This window comes from Petromyzon marinus, chromosome 3 (genome assembly GCF_048934315.1).
Source record: "Petromyzon marinus isolate PM22_M1 ecotype Great Lakes invasive population chromosome 3, UKy_Petmar_22M1.pri1.0, whole genome shotgun sequence".
In the NCBI taxonomy this organism is placed as follows: domain Eukaryota; kingdom Metazoa; phylum Chordata; class Hyperoartia; order Petromyzontiformes; family Petromyzontidae; genus Petromyzon; species Petromyzon marinus.
Genome location: NC_133669.1, coordinates 15801123 through 15822754, shown reverse-complemented (window position 1 = coordinate 15822754; position 21632 = coordinate 15801123). Strand labels below are relative to the sequence as shown.

Sequence of the window (21632 nt, the reverse complement as noted above, 5' to 3'; positions counted from 1 at the left end):
CTGCATCCTTGCATCTCTGTCCTCGTATACTTGTATGTGCGACCATTGTCCTGTGCACCTGCATCTCACAGGGAGCTGGGATGCTCCATGGACAGTCTTCACCTCGTTTCCTCCTGGACGGCTCCCATCCCTGGAGCGCGCGCGCAGGTCCAGGTACGATTTCAGTCTCAATGTCTACGTGGCGCCAAGCTTCACCCATGTGCAGGTTCCTGTTCCTGCGGTGTTAAATGTTACTTTTCTGCTTCATGTGATTGACATCTGTGAAGTTATGTAATTGGCATGGTTAATGTGGTTTCCATAATTCACGTAGTGTACAGAGTTTAAATTGTTTTTCATGGATTATGCCGTTCATGTGGTTCACACTTGTGTGATTTCATCTGGCTCCTGTGATTTACAAATTGGCATGGTTTTTATGATTCTCATTTGTAGGAATCACAATGTTGTCTTTGTTCCTGTGGTTCCTATTATTTAGATTCCATTGTTCACATGGTTGTAGATCATGTGTTTCACAAGGATTACAGTATATGTCAGAATCACGTGGTTCCTTCGATCCCCTGGTTAATGTTGTTCGTGTGGTTCTTGTGGCTGATGCAGCTCCTGGGTTTCAAATATTTTCTTTGCTTCCAGTAGTTCATGTGTTTAATATTTTTCAGTGTTTCCGAAAGTTCATGTGGTTCACACGTCTCTTGTGGTTCATGAAGTGAATTTGGTTCACATGTTTCTTGTGGTTCCTATTCATGTGGTGTTCAAGTTTCTTGTGGCTGCTATGGTCCATGTAGTTACATTGAGCCACATGATTCCCGTTGTCTCTGTGGTTCCCATGGATCTTCCTTGGGTTGCCTTGGTTACCATTGGATTGGTGTAGGTGGGAGGCCTGCAGCTCGAGGGTTGTACGTGGGGCGGTGCGGGACTAGAAGAGAGTGTTCGGGACTCCCCAAGCTTGTGCCCCCTGCCAGCCTGCCGACTTGCCTGGGTGCCACAGGTGTGTATGTGCACACATGTGTACGCACTTATGTGTTTATGTGAGTGCAGAGTGGGGAGCGGCTGTTCCGTGGTTAGCGTCCCACGCTACCCACCTAGCGACCTGAGTTTTGATTCCCACTCACGGCCAAAATCGGTGACGAATATCTGAACCGGTCCTGGGCCTTCCTTAGGATGACTCAGCTTTGAATGAGTATTTGGTGCAGTATGTAAACATCAGCACTGCGGAGTTAAAGGCAACCGGGCGTGGTGTTGGCCACACAGCCCTCTCGTGTGCCATATTGGCCTTCACATCTGCTCACTAGGGCAGCACTTGTGCCAACAGTCTGTAAAGGCAATACAGGGGATATGTTGGTATGCAAGTGTATGTGAGTGTGCATTAAAGTATGATTATGTATACCCATGTGTGAGTGCGTGTTTATGCGTATGCACATTTATATGTGCGTGTATTTTCAAATATGTGAGTGTGCCAGACCCCTGCACTTGTATTTTTTAGGGGAATGCGTTTCTGCTCACATATCTGTACAGAACTAATTTTGAAAATGTCTTCCCCCCCCATGTAGGTGTGAACATGTTCTCTTGTATTTATAAGAATGCTTATGCATGCACCTGTAACAGAGTAATACATATATACACCTGTATACACGTACATATAGAGTGCATGGCACATGAGTTTCCCCACTCATGTACGTGTGAATCTCTGTGTACACATCTGTACATGTACAGGACTCTCCCAGCATATACCGTGGTGGGGAGAGCGTGTCTCTGCCCGTGTATACAAGTGTGGAGCGCGACCACATCGTGACGAATGTGGCGGTCCCGTGTGACGGGGACATCGACAAGTGGATCCAGTGTGGTGCAGCCCTGTTCCTACGCACACAGTGATGCACACACAAGGCATAGACAGGCATACAAAAAACAAAGATGCACACGTGAGGTCGCATGGGTTTCACTGCATTGTCAAAAGTGTTGCCTTTGCTGTGGAAAAAAATGGAAGACAGTTTTTTTCTCTGATGAACATGTGAATGGATGTAATAATGAAATGTTGAATCTTCATCAAGGGAACACATACACTGTACCTTCGTTATATTGCATCATATTACTGTATATTTACACTACTGTTTTTGACTTGTTTTTTTCACATTCCGAGTAAGCTTGAGTGGGCCACAGTTGCTTGCCTCGGTAATATGGCTGGTCTCAGTGAGTTTTCTGGGCTGGGGTGTCTGGCAGAAGAGGAAGGCTGACGGACAGTCATTCCCACCTATACTTGCCAAGATTAATGGCCAAGAAGACTTAATGGGCTTGGTTAGCATAATCCTATGAGGCTACGATTTTGGCACAGAGGTCAGTGGTTACAAAAATTGTGATCTGGAGTAAAGTACATAAAATTTGGAAACACATTAGATTAGGCACTTCCATGGTTAGACTTGGGGGGGGGGGGGGGGGGAACCAGTCCTGCCAGCAAATGAGAGAAATTGGTTTGTAGAGATACAGATAGAGAGGAAGGCACACGGAGATACATACACACACTCAAATACATGGAGATACAGAGAGAGACACGGATATGTACACAAACATGGAGAGACGGTGGGACAAGATACAGAGACAGAAATAAAGTTAGATGCACAGACACAATCGCACAGATCCACACAAACATGTTTTCTTTATTTCTAAAAAAAATGTCCTACATTTTTGCCCGCATCTCAGCCATGAATTTCTCAAAAACTTACCGTAAAAAAAATCGTAGCCTTATTTAGAAGTAAAAAAAAAACTATTTAAAATACAGGAGCAAGTGTGTTGCAAACTTGCAGTGTTTCATGTCTCAGCAATATTACTTAGAAGATCGTGTATAATGTCAGCTTATAGGGTGTATGTGTCACATGCATGTTTGAAAAGTACATGGTGATCTCATGTGGCCTGTGGCCAACTACTTGCAAAAAGTCTAATTTAATAACATGTATTTCTCTATTCAAGAAACAATAAAAAATATAAGAAATTTCTATAGCGCCGTAACCTGGCGAGCCAGAAAAAAACATCATGACACAATGCGCATGGTGCAAAGGTACGTACGGTGATGCGCCCGATACGGAGGGATACCTTTTGGAATGTATACCCCCCCCCTTCCTGTTACCGTGGTTATTAGGCCTTCATTGAGCAATCACAACAGCAAGAAAAGGACCCCAACCACAACAACAATAAAGACATACGGGCAATCATACATGTCAATAAAAAAATTTGCTACGGTCACCTGTCATCTGCAGAGGCCAACCACACTATCATGTGGTTGGCCTCTGCAGATGACAGGTTTGAATCTCCAGAGCTGTAATGGGGGAGTTGGTGGGGGGTGGGGTGATTAAGTGGGCGAGTATGGTTGTGGTAACGACGAGGGTGGCAATCAGAATCTTTAGACTGGAAGAATCCGATGAGCTCTGAAGCCCTTTCACAGATGTCCTGGCGATGGGGGCTGTTGCACCAGTAAGGGGGAATCCCCCTGCAATGTGGGCGAGGGTTCAAATGCGAAGTGGTGGCGACAGTGGATGCTCCACGGCAGTGGATGACGGGGAGACACTAGGGGCTGTCCCAACAGGAGGTGGCACAGTAGAAGAAGCAGATGGTGTTCTTGGTTCTTTCGTGACTTTACCGAAAGAACCAAGAATATGAATCCCTGCAGTCACGAAAGCTTTAAATAAAAATTTAAGCAGATGGTGATCGTGAAGTTTTGATTGTCTACATTTGGTGAGTGGTAAACGGAAAATCAATGTATTGGAGGGAGAGATGGATCCACAGGAGATCATAACCAGTGCCTTCCAAGCTCAGGGTGGTGGGGCACAGAGACATGTTCTCTGGTGTACACGCAAACTCCACTTTCAACAAGAAAGTGGAAAAGGCTGTAACCTGGCAACATTACGTTTGTGAGGTCAGACGATGGTGATATCTGAGTTACTGTTAAGAACAGGAGACGGGATTTAGTTGTTTCAATGTGATTATATGGTTATTGTTAGATGCAGTAGAGCAATAAACATTTTTCAACAGAGCATAAGACGAGAAAGAAAGAGAAGCACTTTTTACAAGAATTAAGTGCCTGTAAGTTCGCAGACTATACTGCAGCAGTTTCTCTGTCACCTACAGCCAAAGGCTACTGATTCCCAAACGTGGCCTCACTAGTGCCCCCAGAAATAATCTGATTGGAGCTGCCTCCGGTCACGAACCGGCACAACAGGTGACTCTCGGTTACAGACGCCTGCTGATGAGGCAGCCTCTCTCCAAAAGTGGTATTAATGGGCACGGGCCTCTGTACTATCAAGTGGTCGGCCTGTGGAGAAACTACCTGGAATATAAAAGGTGGCTCTACAATGAGAGGACACACTACTGCTAGAGTGGAAAATACTGGATCATGTACTGGCTCTGGAAAGCTCAATTATCCAGGCAGTGGTAATTCTCTTGCCACTGTGTTAAGGCCAGTGCTTAGAACACACTGGTGTTTTAAGACCGGTGTTCAATGCCCGGGTCAAGAGATTAGCACCAATTAATTATCACGGTTGGCTGTGTACGGTGCGAAAGAAATTCAACATACAAGGGATAGCTCCCTATTGGTCAACCATATGTATGCAGATCTGGTGATTACTGGCCACTCTGAGAAGTCGGAGATGCTACTGCTGAACCTGGAGCATACTATTAAGAGTTGGGGGCCTTACCATCAGCCCACAAAAGCAAACCACCTGGGTATTTTATGCCATCAAATGCTCAACTCCCCATGAGTGATGTGGCAGTTGTGGAGGGAGTTTCTGTACTTGAGCAGTGTGCTTATGACCAACTCCAGTTTGGCAGCCGAGGTCTCACTCTAAATCAGTCGAACGGCATATTCATCAGCTGCATAGCGCTGTGTAAAAATTATCTGGCCTGTCACTCCATACAAAGCTCCGGGTCTTCTATACCACGGTTATACCCTCCCTTCTCTATGCTTGCGAAACATGGAGTTCTCTAAAGCAGTGGTTCTTACCTTTTTACTGCAGTCTGCAACCTCTTTGATTCTCAATCTTTAACAAATGTATGTTAAATTTTGATTGAAAGCTTTCGTGACTGCAGGGATTCACATTCTACGTGACTTTACTGAAAGAACCAAGAAAATGTATGTTAATACACAGGTTTGGTTAAACAAATTAGTTGTACTTACGTGCCCGTGCTTTGTATCTTCGATTATTTACCTTCGGAAAAAATCTGGCATGTCTTGCACCCCCAGAAAGGGCATCTCGCACCCCCAAGGGGTGCGTGCACCCCAGGTTAAGAACCACTGCTCTAAAGCAATGTCTGTGTCAATTTGAAACATTCAGGCTATCCTTTACAATCCATCCTGGGTTTAACCAGACTGGATAGTGTCAGGAGCTCAGATCCTTGAAAGATCTGGGCACAGTACTCTTTGGTTCTATTCGGTAAAGTCACGTAGGTAAAAAATAAAACAACAAAAATCACGACGTTTCGGCCACAACACAAGTGGCCTTCATCAGGTGATGGGGACCGTACTGTCACGAGGACAGCGTTGGAGTGAAGACAGTCCAGCCCAGGTCGCGTCCTTTTAAGCTGTGTGGGAGGAAACAAGACGCTTAGACAAAGGAATTAGCATAAAATGACTGTAAAGCACAAGAGGACCGGCACGGAGGGGGGTGGGGGTGTGAAGTAGAACGTAGAGGACCGGCACGGGGGGGGGGGGGGAGTTTACAAATGTAGGTGTGAAGTGAAATAAGCTTCTATGAAAGTTTGGTATATCAATTCTAGATTTAAAGCTTTTGTGACTGCTAGGATCCATACTCTTTGGTTCTATTGGGTAAAGTCACGTAGGTGAAAATAAAATAACAAAAAAAATCACGACGTTTCGGCCACAACACAAGCCTTCATCAGGTTAAGGGATGAGACTGTCTGGAGGACAGTCTCGTCCCTTCACCTGATGAAGGCCGCTTGTGTTGTGGCCGAAACGTGATTTTTTTGTTATTTTATTTTCACCTACGTGACTTTACCCAATAGAACCAAAGAGTTTGGTATATCACTTTGGATAAATACCATTGAAAATTAGTTTAATGTTTGGTATGATTTAGAACATCTTTCCAATGGTTGCTTAATTTGAAACCATCTTCTCGGTTGAAATTGTGTCTGTGTTTGTAAATCTGAATTGCCTCGTGGATAAATCTCTGATGAAAACCCGTGGGTTTACAAAGGACCTTGGTATCGGAGAAAACTATATCGTGATCACCAACAGCGTTGTAACAGTGGTCAGCTACGGCAGAAGAATTCGTTCTGCCGTGTTTCAAATCTGATTTGTGCTCGCGAATTCGGTCAGAGACATGTCGTTTCGTCTCCCCGATATAGCAATCACGATTTTTTCTGGCAACAAAACTGAACCCTTTTTACGAGGATTTATTTATGCATTAACCACAATACTTGCAGTCAAAATGCAAACAAAAAACATACTATGATAATATATGCATTGTCCTTTAAACTGATTGGTCCACACCAAGGGACGGCTTTCTTTCGAGCCTCAGCCCAATTCGTGCTCGACCAGAGGACGCCAAAAGGCGTACAGCTCAAAGACAATGCACTATCAAAGTAATGAGGGCTCGGGGTGAGCATCTACATCATTAGACCTCCTTTGCCAGTACCATAGTATAATAATAGGGGGTTTCCCCCTTTTTTCTGGCAACAAAACTGAAACCTTTTTACAAGGATTCATGTCTGCATTAACCACAATACCTGCAGTTAAAATGCAAACATACACGCCTTTTGGCGTCATCTGGTCGAGCACCAATTGGGTCGAGGCTCAAAAGAAAGCCGTCCCTTGGTGTGGACCAATCAGTTTCAAGGACAATGCATATATTACCATAGTATGTTTTTTGTTTGCATTTTGACTGCAAGTATTGTGGTTAATACAGACATGAATCCTTGTAAAAAGGTTTCAGTTTCGTTGCCAGAAAAAAACCCTATTGTTAATATAACACTAATTTTTTTATAAATTTTCTTTATTAACTATTTAAATTTGCTAAGGTCATCTTTTATTTATTCCATGAAGGAGCATTTTGCTTCTCCATGGGAGAATACATTTTTTAATGATTGTTATTAAACAGTGATTCTAATTATTCTACCAGGGCTTTTCATTCTGTGGAATGAATATGATTGTTATAATTGTACTCTCCATTTTGCTTCGTTCTACTACAAAGTTTCAAGTATTTTTTCATAGTTATAATTACTTTTAATATTTTATAATTATAAGATAATTTCAATGTAATATTCTGAACATCTGCAGTTTTAGATAGACGTTGAATATTTTCAAGTGAATTTTATGCTAAATTTAAGCTTTCCAACGTGCCCTTTTTAATACGTGTTTTCTCCTACATCAGAGTGCAGCGGCACATTAAATACGCACTACAATGACAATAATTTAAAGCGATTTGAAGCATGTTTTATTTTCAAAATGGAAATATGGTTTTGGGGGGGGGGCAGAGCTTTGTGACGTCATATTTTAGGGGGGGTCTGACTTTTTGTGACGCCGTGTGACGAGGGGGGGGGATCAAAAATCGTCCAAAATCGCGTGACGTCATTTATGGACGGCCCCTGTTAGCGTGCGGGGTGGATACAGACGTTACATATGGCACCCTTTAATATCGCGCGGGGGTTACGTTCTCAGAAAGTGCCGTGAAAGCCAAAACCACGATATTCAATACTTAAATAATAAGGGTAAGGTATACAGAATAGACATCACAAATAAGTACTGTACTATAGGCAAAATAAACGAATAACAAATAATTTAAATAACATGTAAAAACATTACATTCCTATACAATGAACAGTATAAATACCGAGTCAGGTACTCACCGATGATGATTATGATGAAGAGCGTCATTGTCCGTGATTTGGGAACGGATGTGAAGCGGTTAGCGCGCTGCGCTACAAATCTGGCTTCCGGTACAATTCCCGCTCACGACCAACACCAGTGACGATTATCTTAATCGGTCCTGGGACTCGCCTAGGTCGACTCAGCCTTAAATGGGTAGCTGGTGCGCTGTGTGTCGCCACTGGGGAGAAAAGGGTGCCGGGCGTGGGTCTGTGGCCACCCCGCCTCCTTGTGTGCCAGGCGCTCGCTATTAGCACTTGCCCCTACAGTGTGTTCATCAGCTATTAGCACTTGCCCCTACAGTGTGTTCATCAGCTATTAGCACTTGCCCCTACAGTCTGTTCATCAGCTATTAGCACTTGCTCCTACAGTGTGTTCATCAGCTATTAGCACTTGCCCCTACAGTCTGTTCATCAGCTATTAGCACTTGCCCCTACAGTCTGTTCATCAGCTATTAGCACTTGCCCCTACAGTCTGTTCATCAGCTGTTAGCACTCGCCCCTACAGTGTGTTCATCAGCTATTAGCACTTGCCCCTACAGTCTGTTCATCAGCTATTAGCACTTGCCCCTACAGTGTGTTCATCAGCTATTAGCACTTGCCCCTACAGTCTGTTCATCAGCTGTTAGCACTTGCCCCTACAGTCTGTTCATCAGCTATTAGCACTCGCCCCTACAGTGTGTTCATCAGCTATTAGCACTTGCCCCTACAGCCTGTTCATCAGCTATTAGCACTTGCTCCTACAGTGTGTTCATCAGCTATTAGCACTTGCCCCTACAGTCTGTTCATCAGCTATTAGCACTTGCCCCTACAGTGTGTTCATCAGCTATTAGCACTTGCCCCTACAGTCTGTTCATCAGCTGTTAGCACTCGCCCCTACAGTGTGTTCATCAGCTATTAGCACTTGCCCCTACAGTCTGTTCATCAGCTATTAGCACTTGCCCCTACAGTGTGTTCATCAGCTATTAGCACTTGCCCCTACAGTCTGTTCATCAGCTGTTAGCACTTGCCCCTACAGTCTGTTCATCAGCTATTAGCACTCGCCCCTACAGTGTGTTCATCAGCTATTAGCACTTGCCCCTACAGCCTGTTCATCAGCTATTAGCACTTGCCCCTACAGTCTGTTCATCAGCTATTAGCACTTGCCCCTACAGTCTGTTCATCAGCTATTAGCACTTGCCCCTACAGTCTGTTCATCAGCTGTTAGCACTCGCCCCTACAGTCTGTTCATCAGCTATTAGCACTTGCTCCTACAGTCTGTTCATCAGCTGTTAGCACTTGCCCCTACAGTCTGTTCATCAGCTATTAGCACTTGCCCCTACAGTCGGTTCATCAGCTATTAGCACTCGCCCCTACAGTCTGTTCATCAGCCATTAGCACTTGCCCCTACAGTGTGTTCATCAGCTATTAGCACTCGCCCCTACAGTCTGTTCATCAGCTATTAGCACTTGCCCCTACAGTGTGTTCATCAGCTATTAGCACTCGCCCCTACAGTCTGTTCATCAGCTATTAGCACTTGCCCCTACAGTGTGTTCATCAGCTATTAGCACTCGCCCCTACAGTGTGTTCATCCGCTATTAGCACTTGCCCCTACAGTCTGTTCATCAGCTATTAGCACTTGCCCCTACAGTATGTTCATCAGCTATTAGCACTTGCCCCTACAGTCTGTTCATCAGCTATTAGCACTTGCCCCTACAGTCTGTTCATCAGCTATTAGCACTTGCCCCTACATTCTGTTCATCAGCTATTAGCACTCGCCCCTACAGTCTGTTCATTAGCTATTAGCACTTGCCCCTACAGTGTGTTCATCAGCTATAGGGGAGGGGGGGGGTCTTTGATTGTCCGCGAGATGCTTGAACGGCAGAGGTTGAGGTGCGACTGACTGCCTCGCGTCCCTCGCCCGCACCTCAGTATCAGCCAAACACCACCACCACCTTGATACAGCACCTCCATGTATAGTATACTCGCGAAAGGCCAAAACTCGCCCCCCCCCCCCCACCCCCCATAGCTAAATTGGTAAACAGAGAGGTCCACGATAGGGGCTGTCCATAAATGACGTCACGCGATTTTTTACTCCCCCCCCCTCGTCACACGGCGTCACAAAAAGTCAGCCCGCCCCCCCACAAATATGACGTCACAAAGCTCTGCCCCCCCCCCAAAAAAAAACACATGCTTCAAATCGCTTTAAACTATTGTCATTGTAGTGCATATTTAATGTGGCGCTGCACTCTGATGTTGTAGGAGTGTTATAACAATTAGTGTTGTTATAACAATTCTATATTTTTCTTCTTTGGTTCTTTCGGTAAAGTCACGTAGAATGAGAATACAATAATAAAATAAAATAAGACAATAAAATTCTCACGACGTTTCGGCCACATTCACAAGTAGCCTTCTTCAGGTGAAAGAACAGAACTGTCGGGACGACAGAGCTTGAATTAACGCTGTTAAGATTCGTAGCGTATTTTAAGCTCGGTGAGAGGCGTGGAGAGCCTTGACAAATGAGTTTACATATCAAAGCAGGAGAATTTAGCATTGAAATAGCTGAGAGATTAGCTTGTGACAGAAATAGCTGTGTTAAAGTCAAAGTTTATATATCAACAGAGTCATTTAGTATATGGACGCTAAAGGCCTCTAACTACCAACTATCATAAAGTAAACCGATGTGAAAAAAACTAAATCTGTATTACATCAATATAATAAATGTACTTAATATATTCTTCAATAAGCTGAGCTATTAATCACAAAGCAACTGGGTATACACTACACTATATAATGAATACCATATAGTAAACCAATAAAAAAAACAAGATATAAGCTCCCTCAATGTTATCAATAAACTCTATATACTCTCCAATCAGCTGAGCTACCAACAATAAGTCGTTATATATCAATGCCATATGGCGTAAAATGGTGTTTTTTTCCCTTCACCGCCAGCACCACGGACAGCGACGTTCAGGCGGACGAGTCAATCCATGCTCGGAACGGAGGAGGGGGGAGAAGGAAACAACTACAATGCGCTGTTATACTCCATGTTATAAACCATACCATTAACCGTGGTGTGAGAGGTATTAAGAGGCAATGCCAGCGAAAGAGCTGCGGTCTGACGGTCACCGTAAAATACAATTAATTAAGAACCGAAATGGTTTAAAACATTTTTCCAATGGTTACTAAGTCAGAATCCATCTTCTCGGTTGAAATTGTCTCTGTGCTTGTATATGTGGATGGCCTCATGAACGAATCTCTCATGGTAGCCAGTTGGCTTGCAAAGAACCTCCGTCTTGGTTAAGTCAATGTCATGTGAACCCACTGAATTATAACAGTGATCTGCCATGGCAGAAGAATTCATCCTACCGTGTTTCCAGTCTGCTTTATGTTCGCGGATGCGGTCCGAGATATGTCGTTTGGTTTCCCCAATGTAGTTGATACCACAGAGGCACTTTAATTTGTAAACGCCTGGGTACTGTATGTCTGGAACAGCATCTTTTACAGATGGAACCAGATCACGGATTTTATGTACTGTGTTGAATCGGACCTGGATCTTGTGTTTATTCAGGATTTTGGAGATCTTTTTAGTGACCCCTGCAATATAGAGTAAGGTGATGGTTTTGAGTGGCTCCTCAAGAGGATTCTTCTTCATGACTGGAGTGATGGCTTCGCGGATTGTGTAGTCGGAGTAACCATTAGCCCTGAGAGCCTGGTGTACGTGCTTGAGTTCACTGGCAATGTGTTCCTGGTCGGAAATGCATTGGGCTCTATGGTATAGAGTCTTGATGAGAGCGTTATTCTGGGATGGATGGTGGTGGGAATCCGGTTTCAAGTAAGCATCTGTATGGGTAGCTTTTCTGTAGACAGAACGGCTCATTGAACCATCAGGTCTCCTTTTAATTAAGACATCCAAAAAGGGTAGCTTGCCATCTTTTTCGACCTCCATGGTAAATCTGATGGATGGGTGCATGGAATTGATGTGGTCGAGAAATTGGTCTAGAGCAGGCTGGCCATGTGACCAGATGACAAAAGTGTCTTCCACGTACCTTTTCCATAAGGTCGGGCGTAGAGTGGCAGTCTGGATGGCGTCAGTTTCAAATTTTTCCATGAATACGTTGGCTACAACTGGAGACAGGGGGGAGCCCATTGGGGTGCCCTCAGTCTGTTTGTAGAAATTTCCATTCCAGGTGAAGTATGTGTTGGTTAAGCAATATCTCACCAGGGGGGGGGGGGGGGTACATCAGTGTGCAGTCCTTGATGAACCAAGTCTTCAATGATTGCGATGGTGTCAGGTACCGGAACTTAGGTGAATAAGGACACCACATCAAAACTGACAAGCAGGTCGTCTGGGGACAGGGAATGCCTTTGATTGTCGATACCAGGTGAGTAGAATTTAGTACCGTAGAGGTGTTTTTTCCAGTGAAAGGTCGCAGTATATCAGCCAGAAAACTTTACCGAAAGAACCAAAGAAGATGAATCCTTGCAGTCACGAAAGCTTTAAATCGAAAATTAAATTCTATATTTATTTAAAGTTGCGCATTTTGATGTGACGTCACATTTATCACCCCCCCCCCCTCGTCACACATCGTCACAAATATCTGACCTCCCCCTCCCCTAGATGCGTGACGTCATTTATGAACGGCCCCATAGGTCGAAATGGCGAACTATAAATCTGCGATATTCAAGGGATTCCCATACTGCCAGTATTCTCGTTGATGTGAGTTCATATTTACAAGTGGGGGAGATGTTGATACAAAAATAAAGTGGGAACTGCACAAGCCGTCTGTCTCGCTGATTCTATAAAACCCGCCACTGAAATTATCCACAAATGAAGCTCACCAACACAGCGCTCACGTTTCACTAATTAGCGGAAATTAAAAGAGATCGGAGAGACAGAGGGGGGCTAGAGACACGGGAGAGAGGGCGTAGACGGAGAGAGACACGAAAAGAAAGACGGACCGAGAAAGCGGCATTAAGGAGAGGGGGCGAGGGAAGAGAACGGTGGGAAAGGGGAGCGGCAGAGGGGTGGGGAGACAGGAGAAACAATGTGAAGAGACAATGGGAGCGGAAGCTCACGCAGCTTCACGCGAGGTTGGAACGGAGAGAAGAACATGTTGCCTTGATTCACGTGGAGGCACGGAGACGCACAGTCTTAGAGAAACAGAGAGAAAGGCGCTGAGAGGCAGAGCATGTACGGGAGCGCAGGGCCCCGTGGGGGCAGTGTGGAGCGAGGCGCGGACCATCAGCGAGAACAATAGCTATTGTTGGGAGATCAATCATTCACTGCCATTGATAGAGTGGTGCGAGGGAGATAACGAGTGGGAGAGCAACGGGTAGAAGAGATAAACGAGCGATGGAGAGAGACAGAGGGGGATGAGATGGAGGGAAACCGTATTTAATGTGAAGATATACGTCCCGTTGACATAAGCCTGCAGCTATTGGGAGGGCGAGAGAGAGACAAGGGGAGGAGAGCGAGCTATCGAGATTGTACATAGCGAGAGAGATGGAGAGAGGCACAGAGACATCGAGAAACACAGAATAGAGGTTAGAGAAATACACCGGGGTACATAGGGGCACAGAAAGGTAGAAATACACACAACTGGTAACAGAGTCGGAGATACACAGAGTATAGGTGGGGGGGGGGGTGAGAGAAAGGAGAAGATAAGTACGAGAGCAAAACCCAGGGAGAGGGAGGCGGGTTTAGAGGAAGCGGAGAGGGAGGTGCAGGCGCGCACACACAGAGAGAGGAGCTTACAGGGAGAGACGGCTGTGCATGGAGGGGGCGGAGAGAGATGCGGTCTCGATGTCGAACGGACTGTTGTTGTAATATCGGCAGCATTGACGCGCTGGCGTGAGGACGAGACGGACACGTTAGAGCGGGGAGAGCGGAGAGAAATCGAGAGAGGTTGGAGACGATGGCCTGGATCTTCAGATTCCTGTCGTGTTTTGCTGGCCTCTGTTTTGCCGCTGGAGCTTCTCCGGGCAGCGTGCAGATCGGTAAGCAATTGCATCACATCAGCAGAATCACCATAGTAGCTGCAGTTCAGGGCATTAGCAGCGGCATCGTCATCAGCAGTACCAGTAGCTGCAGTTGCCAGCAGTGTAACCATCATCGATAGAAGCAGCAACATCGGCATCATCATTGGGAGTACAAGCAGCATCGCCGTCGTCGACAATAGCAGCATCGACACTAGCATGATCAGGTGCAATAAGAGCATCGTCAGCAGTAGCATTGTCAATAGCATCGTTACCATTATCAGTTATAGTAGCATTACATCATTGTCACTTAGTTATCAACAAGTCCACATCATCGTTGTCATCGCCAATCCCATCGGCATCAGTAGTATATTTATCGTCACCATCATCATCATCGTGTCATTACTTTAACATAATTTGCAGCATTGCCAACAACTCCAGGTCCAAATTTTCATCAATCATCAACAGCATCATCGTTATCAGCAGAATTGTCTTGGTCATCGTCGCGATCAGAATACAATAGAATATTGATCAGTACTCATCGTTATTGCAATATTAAAGGGTCGCCATCAACATCACATACTTATCATCATCACCTGTAGCCACATCAACATCTTCAATACATTGACTAATGAGCACGACCTTAATTACAACATGCCGTCACCACCACCACCATCGGCAGCAGCAGCACGACCGTCATGGTGTGCTGCTGCTGCTGATAAAATCCCTGTGAAAATCGCAATAAAATCCATACCGCGAGTAGCTAGGGACCCCACGGTGATGTTAACAGTGAAATTGATGGCGATTTCCGTGAAGGTGATCATTATGTTAATGTCCATGGTAATGACAATAGTGGATGTTTATGGTGGTGGTGGTGATGATCAGTATTGTTCATATGGTAATGGTGATAGAGGTGATGATGATGGTGAAAAAGACAGTGTTCAGGTGTTGATGTGGATGGCTCACAATGATAGTGATACTGCCAGCGTCAATCATGATGTGTTTGTTGGTGTATAAGGTAGTGATGATGGTGACGATAACAATAATATTAGTGATGGTGGTGGTGATGACGATGATGCTGATCAGGATCCTTTTGTGGACGCTGTGTGTCCTGCTGTGCTCTACACGAAGAAGCTCTGGGACTTCTCAGTCGCAATTCGTGTCCTCTCCTCGCTGTGCTTGTGAAAGCTACAGGACGCCTTTTCAGAAACATCTGTGCGACAATGAAACATTCAGGCTGGCCTGCTTAAAACCAGGCAAGATTCACTTAAAGATCTGTTCATGGTACCATGAGCTATTCCAGGACGAGGCGAGCTGCGTTGGCTGTAGCCCGCATGCCCAACAGCTTCTGTTTGTCCGGACAGAGGGGGCTAAACAGACGCGGCACTATCTAGAGACGAGACATGCGATTTGTGTAGTGTCTATGGTGTGTGGTATGTGTCATTTATGTGTTGTGTGGTGTCTTCGTGTAGTTTATATGGTGTGCATGTGGTGTGTATGCGCTGTCTATGGTGTGTGTGTAGTTACGATGGCATGTATGATATCTATGGCGTGGGTGTGGTATTTATGGTGTGTGTGGTATGTGTGGTATCTATGGTGCACATGTGGTGCCTGGTGTGCGTGGTGGCAGTCTGTGTGGTGTGTATATGGTGTCTATGGCCTGTGTGTGGTGTCTGGTGTACGTGTGGGGTCTGGTATACGTGTGTGTGTGTTGTATTTACGTTGTGTTTGTGGTCCCTATTGGTGTGTTTGTGGTGCCTATGGTGCGTATGTGGTGTATGTGATGTGTGTGCATGTCTTTGGGGTTTGAGGTGGCTGTGGTGTTTCGTAGATGCTCGCCCACAGCACTTGCCTCAACAGTATCGGTTTGCGCGCAGGAGCCAGTATGTTAAGGCTATGCGGGAGATATGTCTTATGTCCATTGTGTATGTGAGGTGTTTGTGTGTGGTGTCTGGTAGATGTGTTGAACTTCTATCGCACCGTACGTAGGCCAACCGTGCTAATCGAAGGTGCATGTGGTAGCCATTGGATGTGTGTGGTGTTTACGTGGTGTTTGTGTGTCGTGTTTATGGTGAATACGTGGTATACATTGTGTGTGTGGTGTCTATGGTGATTGAATTCGAATACCTTAATTGTTTCAACCATGTCACTTTCTGCAGTTGTATTTACAAATTCGCTTCGATATAACCGCACTTTTTGTTCGTGCTTAGCAACTAATACATGTATGACGATGATGGTGGGGTTTATGTCGTCACCGGGGAATAATACGGTATGAAGGTAACTGGAGTGTGAATTGTGTTCTTACAATCTGGTGTTTGCACAGTATATGCAACACCGAGTCACGTGGGAGATTTCTGGCTGTCTGGGATTGTAAATGCATCTTTAAGATTCAACGATATACGTCCAGGGACGGGACGGTGGCCGATGATCAAGGATAATGATGGAGTAGTAGCCGAAGAATGAAATGCGTCCGAGGGTACGTCCACCACAGAGATGGAGCGATGCAATCGGTTTGCGCGCAGGAGCCAGGTGGAATTGTACATCGCAGAATTCTGAGGGATAGCGGTGGCTTGGGAAAGGCCTTCATCTGTATTTGTTTGAGATTTTTTAAAAAAAATCTCAGAAAAATATAAACTTTGAAAAACGGTTCCAAGCACATTCAAATCTTGTTGGCCCAACATTCCGCACGTTTACTGGGAAATTGTGAATTCTTATAAAAAATATATGCTTCTTGTTAATAGATAAAAGTAAAACATTTTACAACCCAGGCACATATATTTGTAGAATCAAAAAAAAAGTATGCAAACAGAAAGTATAAATGTGGCAAATCTAAATCGAAGATTGCCACCTTTGGATGCAATTAAATGTGGACAAAGGTCATGCACCAAAGTGTTGCACTTCAAAGTCATCTCATCATCAGCAACTGTGGTCTTTCCACTCCTGGTTGAAGGCCTCCCCACACCATTGCCATCCCTCATGCTCCTTGCGCATGCTACCATCCATCTCACTCCTGCACATGAACTGATACCATCACTCCATCGCCGCATTGGTGTACTCTTAGATGTTTTCTATAATTTTGGCCGCCATTGTCACCAAATGTTGTCCGTCGATCATCATCCATATTGTGTTGTGTCCTGCTCCAACTTATTTACGTTTCTTCATGGTAAAAATGTCTCTGAATTGTGTTTGTTTCTTCATCCATATGTTCCCTTTTCTATCTCGGCAAAAATTCCAAGCTTGCATCTCTGCACGCTTGTTTGCACACTTTTCAGCTTTTTCCCCATTTGCTTTGCCAGTGTATGTGTTTCTGATCCATAGTTACATCTGGCAGTGTGCACTGATTGAAAATTTTCTTCACACACATTGGTACGCTCCTTTTCATAATCATGTTCAATTTACGAAAGGGCATTCCATCATTGATTTGTTCTCTTTATTTCATAGTTTTTATTCCACTTCACCTCAATAGTTGCCCTAGGTAAATACATATTCCACTGTGTTTTCAAATTGGGTCCTTTAATAATTTATTTTTTGGCACAAACTTGTCGCGCATTGCTTTTATTTCGCTCATTTTATCTCGGGTCCAGTTGCTCAAACTTCTTCGCTAAGTTTTTCTATTGCTTAATGTAATGTGTTCACTCCTGGAAAATGACCATTATCTGCAAATATTAGACAGCTTAAACCTTCCTCCATTCACGTTTAGGTCTTTATATCTGCAAACATTGGCGAGAGTGTGTATAATTGCCCGACTGCTCTTCTCATTTGTAGTTTATTAATTTAATTTAATCTCCATTTTGCAGCAGTCATTTGTACATGTTTTTAATGTCTACATATTTTTTTTATTAAAACCTTTGCATGCGAAATCTGGATGACTGCCGCAGTCTCCACTGAATGAAATGCCTTTCATAACCAATATCAGCCCGGCAAAAGTGTAATTTTGTGTCTCTTCGAAAATTTGGTTGATGTTGCAGATTGGGGTCTAGTGGAAAAGTCTTTCTTAAATACAGCTGTCTATACTGTGTTAAGGTTTCCTCTGGCTCTCTTAGAGCTACCACTTGTGATTTTACAATTTTTCTGCAGCGTTCATGTTCCAATTGATTCTCATGACACCTTCAACCACTCTGTTGTTGAGTTCAGCTCTTATTTTCCTGATGATTTTACAGTTCCGTGTGTTCTTTCTGTAGTTTGGAACTTTCATCTTTTTTGACCCCTCGCTCTTTTGTTTTCTCCGTTCGTGGCAATATATAAGATTTATTTGTGCTCACCTTTTTACTTTCCCCCTAACTTGCAGTGAACGGTCCGAACAGTGCTGGCTATTTAATTATTAAAAGTGATGGTATCCTGTTCAACAGTTTACCTCTCTAGGATTGTGGATCTGTTGCTTAGAATCGGTGTAAATGCTTCTACCTCCTGATCTTGTGTTTAATCTTCGTTATCTTGTTTTGTTCCCCTAAACTTAGTTATGTCCTATCTTTGGCAACGGGTGAAACATAATTACCATCTTACCAACCCGTGGCCGCTTCCTGTGTTAAATTTACTGAAGGACAGTCATGGCTGACATTCTTGAGTTTGTTTATCGATGGGAATAAACTAAAAATTCAGCAAAATTCCAAAAATGTGGGCTCCTCCAAATCCGCTAAGACTCCTATTTGAAGAAGGCATTATCTTCATGTGTCTCCTGGCTGTGAATTATATCCAAAACACACAACGTTTGTCCAACAACGTAGCTAAACGTTGGCCGAACGATGCATGTTTACCTCAGGGTAGTGAACGTTCTGCTCTCTCGTTCCTCTAATCCAATGCCACTGAAGACTCCCATTACTATGGTGTCGTGTGTTTTGCTCACATTTAGAAGTGGCGGGTGGGGGGGGTGTATGGATCTTATTTAAGTTTAGGAACTGACAGGCGCATTTGACAAGCCCATTGCGCAGCATGGCACAGGAGATCGATGTGCCACTTTATTGGCCTAAAAAAAAACAATAAAGCGCGTGCACAAGCGTCCCTATCGGATGTCTTCATTTAAAGCACGACCCAATTACTTCACAGCAGGGGGGGGGGGCGCTCAGACCAGCAATACTTGCACGTGTTTACGTGGATTACATGCGTTAACTTGTTTAATCCCAGCCACGAGATGCAGCCACTTTTTTATGGAACCGTTCTTAAATTTTTGATGAAAATATTAAAGTTAAGCAGTTTGTGCATTTGAAAACGTGCAAAAGTTGTTGGGATGTTTTTATATTTTAATTTTTCTCCAGCGGAGCCATGCCCCGCCGGCCTCTGATGAACTGTTTGGGGGCAATACACGCACACGTGGGGTGATCGTTGCTGAGCTGCACAGCTTTTTGATGCCAGTTTAACACGTAGGCTTTCGCGACAACCCTTACTTGTTGACTGTCGGGTGGTGGCGGGTTTTCACGACACATATTTACGCGATCTCACCCAAAAAAAGAAACCTTTTATCGAGTTTTTTTATGTGAAATCCAAATCCGGAAAGTACTAGTCACTCAGAGAGCCATCTAGGAAAGGACTTAAATTCCCACACAACGCAAACACCCCCTTTATTTCAATGCTTCCAGCAAAACAACCTTCAATGACGGTCAATTCAGCTCGACGATGGTGGCTTTAGCTTGAATGTGGAGGGCCAGGGGTGTGGTGAGGGGCTGCCAGACGGGGGCGGAGTTGTATGGGATGATAGGGAGAATGGATTAGTGTCTCTCCCTATATCTGTATACTCTATACCTGAATTTGTCAATATGAGTTTGTTTTTCTTCGTCTGGGTCTTTGTGTCACAGTATCCCTGGTCCCTCTCCACGTGTTTGTTTGCATGTGCATCTCCGTGTTTGTGTCTCTCTTCATCTCTTTGTCTCACTACGACTATCTCGGAGTCTCTTTCTGTGTGCCTCTACATTTGCTGTGTTGTCTCTCTTGTCTCCTGTGTCCATCTCTTTCTCTTGGACCCTTCTCCACTACGGGTGCACATACGATTCCCAGGGCTGTAATAGCACAATTCCAAGTGCCTTTAAAAATATGGCAGGCAGATTTGGTATTAAACATGGTAACCAAGATAGAAAAACCATAATAAAATACATATAGACTGGCTATAGATTTATAGAAGCATCAGTGAGAGTCTGAGTTATTGCCATGAGCACGTGGGTAATATATCTACCATGGCACATGAAATAGTGAGACCAAAAGCATGCCCAGCAGTGTCTGTGATGATATTCACACAACCTACCAGGTGCACATTTAAAGCTGAGTTGACCTAGGGGAGGCCCAAATGAGGCTCATGCTATTTGGTAATGGAATTTGCAGTGTATCATAACCAGAAATGTAACTCAGGTCAGTTTAAACACGGGATAATTTTTATAACCCCATTGCCACCATTTTGCACTGCAAGTGACAGTGCCCATCGAGAGCAGGGTGGTTGCATGTCTTTAATGCAGTGCTTGGCAAGCAGGGGTTGGTGAACCACACATAATTTATCAAATACAGGAATCTCCCTTTATACGTGAGAGATGCATTCCTGGGATATGCTACTTCAAAACTACTTAAAGCGAACTCAAATTTTCCCATTGACATGTCAACCAGGGATAGCATTCCTAGCTGACATTTGTAGAAGAAAATGCACGACTAAATGTCGTGAAGTGTACAAAAATGCATACGATTATAAGTTAACGTACATTTTCACTCATGATAAAGTCAAATAATTAGTTAAAATTACCAGAGATGATTTACAAGCTTGCTGATCAAGGCCTCTTGGGGTGAGCAGTGGTGAAATTATGCAGACAAAGGGGTCGGATCACCTGCCTCTTCATCTGACAATGAAGCTGGAGCCACAGAAATGTTCACCAGAGGAAGCTGGCTCTCTTCTGAGCTCTTCTACTGATCTTCTGGATTGATTGCACAACATTGAAACAAAATGTGTCCAAAGACAGCTGAAAATCATGTTTCTTCTTCTGCTGGGAAAGCTCCTTGTAGCAGTGAATGCAAGTTAATATTCGTGGTTGTGGTGGATAGTTGAATCGGCTTTATTCTCAGCTCACTGTTGTTCCAGCTGCACCAGATCCTCATTTTACACGTCCTCACAATGGGACTCAAGCAACTCCACCATGTCCGACTCTACATGATTGAGCCCAGCTATTTCGTGATGCAATACTGTGCCGTACGCGCATAGCACGCGCGTACAGAGCAGTATTTATATCGCGAAACACAGCTATACCTTCATATACAAAGTAGATGCGTGCCTGGAACTTCGTTCATAAATGGAAACGTTGTGTATTGAATAACTTATAACATTAGCCTTTGTAACTTGCCCTTTCATGCTATAAACACTTCATAACTTACCATTCATCTTGTAAACGACTTATTTTGAGAATACTATATTTTATACTGTACAGTTTTAAAACAAAATACCGACCTAAATAAAATAACTGTACTGTCAAATATGATTACACTAACCGGTGTGGTCATAATTTTGCATTGCCCACCGAACACCATAGGGGCCGTCCATAAATGACGTCACGCGATTTTGGACGATTTTTGACCCCCCCCCCCTTCGTCACACGACGTCACAAAAAGTCAGACCCCCCTCAAATATGACGTCACAAAGCTCTGCCCCCCCCCCCAAAATAAAACATGCTTCAAATCGCTTTAAACTATTGTCATTGTAGTGCGTATTTAATGTGGCGCTGCACTCTGATGTTGTAGGAGAAAACACTTATTAAAAAGTCTATTTAATTAAGTAGAACGTGTTGTCTATATTTATTTAAAGTTGCGCATTTTGATGTGACGTCACATTTCTCACCCCCCCCGTC

The 21632-nt window shown here is 44.2% G+C and overlaps 2 protein-coding genes across 10 annotated transcripts in view; both read left to right on the top strand.

The window, feature by feature from the left end:
- The window catches only part of DYNC2H1 (dynein cytoplasmic 2 heavy chain 1), a 232846-nt gene extending 220221 nt beyond the window's left edge, over positions 1 to 12625 (top strand). For all 3 annotated transcript variants that reach the window (XM_032976206.2, XM_032976198.2, XM_032976213.2), the window contains exons 91-93: positions 72 to 153; positions 866 to 982; positions 1708 to 12625. In XM_032976206.2, the coding sequence (XP_032832097.2) occupies positions 72 to 153; positions 866 to 982; positions 1708 to 1866 (358 nt within the window). In that variant the 3' untranslated portion in view covers positions 1867 to 12625. The remainder of the gene's footprint in view (positions 1 to 71; positions 154 to 865; positions 983 to 1707) is intronic.
- A 243-nt stretch (positions 12626 to 12868) lies between these two features.
- The window catches only part of LOC116955148 (glutamate receptor 4-like), an 80821-nt gene continuing 72057 nt past the window's right edge, over positions 12869 to 21632 (top strand). For 3 of the 7 annotated variants that reach the window (XM_076074901.1, XM_032976175.2, XM_032976168.2), the window contains exon 1: positions 12869 to 13842. In XM_076074901.1, coding sequence (XP_075931016.1) covers positions 13761 to 13842 — 82 coding nt within the window. In that variant the 5' untranslated portion in view covers positions 12869 to 13760. The remainder of the gene's footprint in view (positions 13843 to 21632) is intronic. The other 4 variants (XM_032976190.2, XM_032976182.2, XM_076074909.1 and 1 more) reach the window with 2 other exon arrangements.